Below are 9416 nucleotides of genomic sequence, written 5' to 3' on the forward strand. Positions count from 1 at the left end.
TGGAAATGTTTAGATAAAATGTACTACTTTTTTGAGGAGGAGCCACTCAATCCCTCAGGAGCCCCTGCATGTTTTACAGAAGTTAATAATAATAATAATAATAATAACAACAATAATAATAGTTCTAATTATTATTACTATTAAAATCTATAACATTTAGAACTGTTACCTTAAATACCTTCATGGCTATGCATTTCAAAGACAAAGAGCAGCAAGCCTCTTAAATAAACAGGCTTACTTAACTTCAAGTGCAGTTCTCTCCTAGAAAAATTTAGCTATTGTGACAGCGATTGAAGTAATGTAAGTTTCCAGATATTCTTTGCAGTCAACTTGAAAAATCTAAACAAAGCTTCTATGTAAGTAATACTATCAGCATTCAGAGTTTAAACATTATGGCAGCAAGCAAATTCAAGTTCAAATGCATGTAAGTTACCAAACTTCCCCAAAACCACAATTTGTCTATTTATTATCTGCACTTAAATTTACATTAAATGGGTCAGTTCCATTTTTGTGTTTTGATTTATGATGAAAAGAAAGGTCTTTCTTTCAGAAAAAAACTAAGTATTAAAGTGGTTCCCTTTGTACTTATCTCTTCCCCTAACACTGGATTGTCTTCTGTTCCATTGCATTTCTAAACTAGAAAAACTGCATAAGAACTCTATCTTTGAACACGTGTTGATGCCCTGAAGAATTTCAGTGAGCCTGAAACAGGGTCCCCCATTTTGTTTTCCAATGCTTTTTTTACTTCATAAGTAAAAGTTACCTTGTCAAGGGCACTCATAAAGTGTTGATCACCATTCAAAACAGTGTTGATGAGTTGAACAAATTTACTATGTACTTCCAAAACTGACTCCACAAACTGAGTTGGCATCTAAAAAAGGTACATAAAACAGAAAGCAAGTTATTGAGAAAAGTAGTATTATCTACACACATTTACATTAGTTGTACATTTTTTCCTAATTATTATTTTTGATAAAAGTTAAAGTCATAGTGATTAAGTCTTTGAGAGGATTGATTCTGCATTGTTGTACTCTTACACTACTGTGTTTGAGCATGTTTTGGAAATAAAAAGTCTATGGCTACATTTACTGTCCTGCTATCAAACATAGACTTGAGTCTATACTGCTCTCACGCTGTCTAATCTTTTCCATCATACCTTAAAATCCTTTATTAGCCCTTTCAAAAATCATTAATGCTAACATGTAAATACAGCAATCAAGCCAAAAAGCTACTGAAATAAGTGAACTGCTGCTTCTCCTACACACTGACTTCAGAGACAGGAAATCCAGATGAACCCTTTGAATTTTCTTACGTAGAACAGTTACTAATCAAATTTAGTGCGCCACATTTCAGCTTAAAATTTTGTATAGAAATGACTAATGTGAATTAGAGGAGTTCCTACAGAGACAAACTGGCAGGCAGCAATGCAAGAGTGTGCAATGCACTGGCTGCATCACATGACTCCCCAAGTGCATTCTCAGGTCACACATCAAAAATGTTTTGATGACAAAGTACTTAATCCACACAGCGGAGCAAGTATTTCACATTTTGAGTTTATCTACATAAGGTCGTGAATTTTCATCACCCTCATGGCTCTGCATTCATTTCCCTGTGTAGACTCTATTAGTTTGAAAGAATAAGCTCAACACACTTACAAATAATTTGAAAGCAAACTATACTACTAAAGACTTCAGCCCATTTTCAGTATGCACACAGGAGTCACGGAGGAGTAAGCACTCCTGTGCAGTCAATGAAGGAGTGAATTTACAACAGTTCATACCTATGTATTATTATAGACAGAAGCACTGGACGGCTAAAGTCACCATCCTAAAGTGAGCACAGATCTGGACAGCAAGATGTATACAAGTACAAATATAATGCCAAATGAAAGCTTGTTTGTTTGTTTCTGAACAGCAATGCTAGAGGAACACAAATGGAATTGAGTAATTTAAATACATATGAACTGAAAAAAGTTTAACACACTTTAGTAAAATAATTAAGCTACAGTATTTTCAGAAATTACATGAAAATATGAGACTACAAAGCTATTAGTGAAAAACACCACACTGAAATCAGGACAGGATGTCAAGTCTTTACAAATAACATATAATTAAACTAAATGGAATCACTGGTTCCTAACGCACCAGAACAGCAAATGCCACTGACTTAGAGAAACTCAGGAAAAAATACATACATGGAACAAAAGGACCTACTTGCCATGACAGCATTAAACAAACAACGAGAAATATCTAGCTGTAGTTGTTTCTGGTTAGATCACAACAATCAACTCTCAGGATAGATATGTGTTGCACAGCTAAGTGTGCCGATTAGAAGTTACAATTTATCCGTAATATTCCAAACCAATTTCATATAGACAAAATTAGAAAAACCAGAATAGACTAAAAAGAAAAGGGTAAACATTTCATCAGGAATGTTAATCAAATAGGTAATTTCAGCTGCCTGAGGAAACTCACATTTTCCTGAGAAAGATTGCTGGTTGCTCTAAGGCCCTCATCATGGATATGGTTTTGTAGTTCCTGAATCATATGAGGTAAACCACTTGACACAGCACGAAGTAGAGTATACATATTTGCCATGTCTGTAACAGAGATACATTTTTATAGAATATGCTTAGAAACACTAAAAATCAACACTTAGTATAGTATCATAATTTCACACAGAACTTTCCAAAGACTGAAACAAGACCAACTGTTTTGAAAAAAAATTTTAACATACACTGGATCACTGACAAAAGAAAAAAAGGAAAGAGTAGGGCTAATATCAGTATTTACTGAGTACTGCCATTGTGACTACCTCACTCTTCCAATACTGCTTATTGAGGAGAGACTCCAACAGGAGAGGTGGGCTAGTATGGAAAAGTATTGTGCCAGATTATTTTAATCCTCGGCCTCCCTAAATCTCAGTTTAGATATCTTCTACAATCAGTTTAGATATCTTCTTGACTTTTTGTTTTCCTCCAGTGGTGGCTTGAAATTTTTCTCAGGTTAGAAAAGCTGTAAATAGGCAACTGCTATTTTTATGGGGGTTTTTTTGCATAAAAAGGATCCGAGCTCTGATCAAATTTGCAAAACTCTCTGGAAACTGAACACTATTATTAGATAGAATTTGAGCTTGATTGTGAAAAATAATTTATTTCACATAATAGATACCATCTTCCATGCAAGAATAAGCACTTTCAAGGGTAAGAAGCATGTAGTCATCAGGAAGCATAATTTTTTTAGTCAGGCAGGGAATGTAACTATAAGAGCATCTGCTTCTGTAAAAAGGATTTGGGAAGAGAGGTCACAAAAGATTCAGGACAATAAAAAGTGGCTATGACAAGAAGCCAAAATATTTTATAATCCTGACCTGTCAAATGATGATGAAGAAATCTGTAAAGACAGAGCCATTGGTTTACAAATGAAAAACACAAGCATAAAATATGATCCATTCTACAGGACACAGGACTTCAGTGTGTTTTTAAGTCGACTAAGACAAGGAAAGAGAAAGAGTATTGGCTGAAAGAAGGGTTGTTAACAGTAAAAAGAAAGTTTTGACTATATATTTGGAAGAATGAAAATGAATTACATGGTAAAAGAAAAACATCATTCAGGGTTTAATTGGGCTTTCTAGATAAGTAACATATACTAGCTGAAAATGATTAAGCTATAGAAGGTCATTGAATAAAGATAGTAAATTGCAATGCTAAATGAATATAACAAAAACCACTTCACACTTTGTGACCATTGAGACTTACCACTTCTTTTCTCTTGTCTGATAATATTGTGACATTCTGCATGTAGAAACTGCAAGTGATCAGCTACCATTCTCTGTTGGCATTCATGAATCACTTTGCCATATGAGCTGGGATGCAAGTATTTCCGACACCGCATTTCTTCATCTTTTAATCTACCTAAAACCTACAGACAAGTTTTTAAACCAAGAGCTGATGAAATACTAACAACCAATATAGAACCATGAATATGCAACAGTACATGTAGGTAGAATGAGAGACATGAATAAGTAACAAAGTTAAAAAAATAACTTCTCTGGGATGCTGAAAAATTAAATTTGCTCTTTTGAATCAGGCTGTTGCTGAATTAATATAATCTTCTACCCTGAGTACTGACTAGGCTCAGTCACTACTAGATGTCTAATAGCACTCAGTAGTTCTCTTCTCAAAATTTCTTCTTCCCTTGAACTTTGTGATCAGTCTTCCCCAATTTCTCCTACCACACTTCTTACTCCTTCTAACAAAGTTTTACCACAATACCTAATTACATGACTATAAGAATCACTTTACTGTTCCAAACCCATCTGCTTGTACGTAAACATCTGCTCAGAAGGTATAGGAGTACATCTGAGCTATTAATAAAAACTCTCTTTATAACTTCAATGACAGAAATAGGCATTATCATAAAATAAGTCATATGAATACTGACATAAAAGTACTTACATCCAGTGAATATGAGGGGAGCCTAGGGAGAGTAGTGCAGCTGCAGACTGCTAGTGATAGACAAAATGAATCTGCATTTCTTTTGGTTTAATTGAAGTCTTAGCCTGTCCCTGAATTTCACCTCACCTGTGCAACCATTAGCTTATGCTCCTTATGGTTAAAAGCAATCTCACGGCCTTCTCCTCAACTCTTCTGTCTTGTTAGTGTGGACAGTAGAGCACCAAGGACTGACTCCTAGTCTTGTACTAATCTTTGCTTTCTCAAGCAAGGTATAAGAATTACAAGTAATAACCACAACCTGACCTCATACACCACAAAGCAAAACGAAAGAAAATCCACCCCAGAGTATGTAATTTTTAACAATGCTCTGTAACAACTCTACCATATCGTCTTCTCTAACCATTATATTGCTAAAACTCTCATCTTATGCTACTACAAACAGAAGGAAAATAAGGAAGTCAGTAAGCAATACTGATCAACCTGATAGGTGTTTTGGTTTTTGTCTTTTTTTTTTTTTTTACTTTTCATGCAATTGATTTAACATTTATTATGAAATATTTTGAAGCTGATAGTCCATCCATAGGCAAGGTTTGTAGTTTATATTCAGATTAACCATGCCACCAAAAAGCATAGTTCAAACTGCATAGAAGCATACAACAAAAAACAACTATGGGAACTGTACAGGAAAACATGTATTGTCAGTAAATTGATAATTTTAGATTTTAGTTATTGCATATGTACAGAAGAATATCTTACCTTCTCCATGTACTGTGAGCAATTTGACTCTTGCAATAAATTTGAAGCTTCTTGTTTATAATACTCCCCTGTTTCATTCAGAAAAGGACACTCAAAAATTTCCTGATAAAACTAAAAGGGAGATTTTTTTTTTTTTAAAGGACAAATAATGCATATACTAGATTAACATTCAAAATTAAAAACATAAATCAGAAATGTGTATCTACCTTTAGGGGGAATTTTTTCTTATACTGTTCAACATGAACAAAGGAGTTAATAACCCCATGGATTACTTTCTGGTTTGGGTCTTCTCCACAGCGATCACTGAAATAGGCAAAGCAAACATTCATGAGAACGTAGGTATCCAGTGTAACTCATCTGATAGCCGAATGAAATAAAATTGGATGAAAACATTTTCCAGTAAATTCCTCTGCTTAAATTGGCAAAATTGAAGAAGATTAATCTTAAAATTAAAAAATGCACTTTTTTCTCTCCTATACTTTTAAGTTATTGAGATAACAATTCATAAACTATTCAAAAGCATTTGCAGGTCATGAAATTTCCAAGCATTTGCTAAGGATATAAGTATTCCAAATTACATACTCTAAGCAAGTACTTTAAAAGTTACAATAAGTTCCATCTTGTATTTGTAGCCTTTATTAAATAGACTACCTTCACACTCCTGCCCCTGCCAAAAAAAAAAAAAATCATTTTTGCCAGCATCACCTCAAGCAGCATGCTAATTTCTTTTCTGTATATCTACTATTCAACATGTAGATGTCAAGTGGAACAAATAACACGCATGGGGCATCGTCACAACTTTCACTTATACATCAGAAAAGGAAAACCTTATGTTTTCCAGTCAAGTTCTTCGCTTCAAATGAGCGAGTTCAAGTGAAGAAAATATTATCTTTAGTCCCATTCAGTTGAAAACAAAAGTAATTAAAACAAGTGTTTTGCATGCTAAAAACATTAATGTTCACTCCTTTGCAAAGACTGGAAATAACAGACCCACACTCAGAGCAGCAGAAACTTTCTTAAAACATGAACTGTTCTACAAAAGACCACCTTTCACATATGCTTTACAAAGAAGTAAAAAATATTCCTTAACTCCTAAGGTGTTAATTAGGACTAAAATATGATTTACAGAAGTATATTTACACTTAAGCATCAGCAGTTGTCATTTCAGAGATTTTCCTTTTTTACATACATACACATATATACATCTATATAGAATAAGAAATTTTACTTAGACTGCAGTGAAAAGACAAAATCGGTTCTCTGTTATAAATTTATGTTGGTATAGGAGGGTCATTTACATGAGTGATTTAAAAAAAATTAAAAGAAAAAAAAAAAGTAAAGCCAGCAAAAATACTTCAAACCCAAACATTACCATATACCTATGTAGGCTGGGGTGGAATGGGGGAGAAATAATTTTGCTAATTTCATTCATTTTGGTTTGGAATTGATAAAAAAATCCAGAGGATGCCCATGAGCTAGGGAGGTTTACCAGGACAGCCACACCAGCAGTCATCACATTACATACACCAGACCATATTCATATGTTCACAACACTTAATTATGTGTATTGCTTTTAAATACTACTGTGTCCTAAGATCTGAAAACTTAAACTCATGATGGGCGGAAAGAACTAGCTCTCTAACAGATTATGAGCAGTCACGGTATGTTTTATGCAGCTCGGTCACCCGTTACAAATGAGCTAACCTAATGGGTAACTGCTCCAGCAGGGATGATCTCATTTCTTTTTCCTCTGGGGGACTGGAAGGTTTCCTCTGGTTCTGGTTGCTGAACCAATGGAATAAATCTGGCTTTGTGTACATGTAATCACACCCTGCATTCCCGCCAGCGTCCCTCTGCTGGGTCTGGTTATATGGTGGCAGAGGCAGCAGCATGTCACAGAAGGGAAGAAGTGTAACACCAGACGGGGGCCTGGGCCCAACTCCACCCCGGAGGGGCCCAGGAGCATGGTAAGCTGCAGGATGCACGCAGCCTGTGAACACAGCACGATGTCATGGAGTGCAGGAAGCTATGTAACTAAAAGTTAAGCGTATTACAAAGCAGGGCTCTGCCAAGAGACAGTCCAGTCTGCCTCTAGCATACGGGGTTCTGGACCTGGAAAAATACTGGTGACACAAGCACAAGAAGCAATTACTGTAATAACAGATGAAGACCCAGCTCCGCTCTGCTCGGTTCACAGGCCACTACACAGACCTTAGCCCACACAGATGCCGGAGGAGAGGGGGCAGCAAAGGTCAGGCCCAGGGGACTCGAAGTTGAATGAATCATTAAGAAAAAGCTGTAAAAGTACAGGAGGCAGATGCTCCATGGAAGAGCTGCAAGGGAAGAGACAGGCTTTCTAAGTAGAGGCCAGAGGGCACGAAGGCGATAGATGAAGAGGAACACAACATGGAACCGGCCTTGCCTGCCTTTTGGGTAGCTGGTAGTACACAACAAAAAGAAAGAATTTAAATCCACTTCTGAATATGGAGGTAGTGAGGATGTGGTTGCCAATCAGATGATAAGTTTGGAACAACTGCTAGGATCATGTAAGCATTTTTATTTTTTTTTTTTAAACAGATACCCACACTCACCATTTTTCCCCCCCCACAGTAGCAGAATTTTTAGTAGCTTAACATAGGTTTCCTCAGTGGGTGAGTATTAAACATTTACAGCAAAGTTGCCATGAAATTTATTGACAGAACTGTGTTATGAACTTCATCATGAACCTATGTGAAAAGCTACATTAGTCCCAAGAAAAATAGCATTTGTCACAAAATTATAATGGTTTCCACTTTGGCAGCATCTTCAGGTTTTTATTTACACCAATGGCACTCTGCTCCCAAGAATTTGTAATGCAAATAGCTAGTTTCAACAAAATTTTACAGAAGTTTCAGATGTTACAGAAGTTTCAAGGATGATTTTCATGGAAGTTGTAGTAGTAAGAGTATCCGCCAAACTAAAATGAGAGAAATTGGTGACACCACCAAGGTGGAAGTCTATTAAGCGTATATTCTACTTGGCAGTAGTCAGCAAGCAACGTGGATGCATACAGCTACAGACCAGCTGCCGCACAGTTTGAAGCAGGGACGTCACAGGACATCCCTGGGAGGGTAGAAGGGAATGATGATGTTTGGTGGGGAAATCTGGACAAAAAGAAGCACTAGAAACACGATTTCCACTAAATCTGCTGCTGCTGAGTTTCTTTTGTCAAAAGAAATGGAGAAAACTGCAAAACACAAGCTCAAGAAAGTTGTGCTGTTTTATTTTACCTCCATCTTGTTCCTATCTTAAGACTAAAGCTAACAATGGAAGTTTAACATGTATCATACAGTGTACTACTAGAGCCCCATAGAACGTATTTAAAGCTCAAGGTACAATAATAAATACTGTATTCATTAAAAGAAGATTCCATCATTCAAAAGAAGCACTCTGCGGTGTCAGGCTAATGGCCTATCGAGACCAATTAACTACAGAATTCACTGTGAACTAGAAGAGCTTGTCTGGCACACTTTTTAAAAAGTTATTAACTTCCAATAGCTTTCCTTTCAAACAAATGATATAAATAATGTATCAGCTTAGACTGGAATAGGTTCAGTTAGTTAGAAAGTGTTAGTTATCTTTAGTAGAGAAGCCTCTCCTGGTTAGTCTGTACTAATCACAGTCACTTGAGATAGCACCTGAATAATTTCCAAATTATTTCTGTTTAAGAATTTCATAGATTAATTTTCTCACAATTCGAGATCTTGTCGGCTTCCTGTTGTGTTGAAACAAAAATGCGTAAGTTGATATTCAGCTTGCCTTGTAGGAGGAGTGCTTGGGCTAGAGGGAGGGGGAAGAAAGTGTGTTATATTCAGAACTCTATATTAAGAGGAGTTATTAAGAGGAGTGCAGTCAGACAAGACAGGCTTAAGTGATTTAACAATTCTCTGCTGTTGAAGGGGGCTAATCTGCTCCCTTTTGCTCAGTCACAGGCCTTCTGTATCTCTCTTGCATTGCTTTGGCACTCATCTAATTCTTTGCTCACCTGATTCATCATGCCAATCTGGAGAAAGGTTAGCCAAGATGGGTTTCTGTCATATTACCATTGAGTTGGTTCACTGAGGGACTAGGTGAGCACCAAATTCAGCACAAGAAAGGTAGCAGAGCACAGCCTGCTTGTTTTTGGCATCAGCGAACTCTTAGATCAGTTTAGCCATCTTGTTCA

At 36.3% G+C, this 9416-nt stretch overlaps 1 protein-coding gene across 1 annotated transcript in view; it reads right to left on the reverse strand.

Annotated features, from left to right (window-relative positions):
• Positions 1-9416, reverse strand: part of CUL2 (cullin 2) — a 50125-nt gene that overhangs the window by 17471 nt on the left and 23238 nt on the right. Inside the window, exons 6-10 of the mRNA XM_009325534.1 lie at positions 5419-5515; positions 5213-5323; positions 3758-3920; positions 2475-2599; positions 764-871 (exon numbers count right to left, since the gene is read on the reverse strand). Coding sequence (XP_009323809.1) covers positions 764-871; positions 2475-2599; positions 3758-3920; positions 5213-5323; positions 5419-5515 — 604 coding nt within the window. The remainder of the gene's footprint in view (positions 1-763; positions 872-2474; positions 2600-3757; positions 3921-5212; positions 5324-5418; positions 5516-9416) is intronic.

Source organism: Pygoscelis adeliae, unplaced genomic scaffold (assembly GCF_000699105.1).
Source record: "Pygoscelis adeliae isolate BGI_AS28 unplaced genomic scaffold, ASM69910v1 Scaffold175, whole genome shotgun sequence".
Lineage (NCBI taxonomy): Eukaryota > Metazoa > Chordata > Aves > Sphenisciformes > Spheniscidae > Pygoscelis > Pygoscelis adeliae.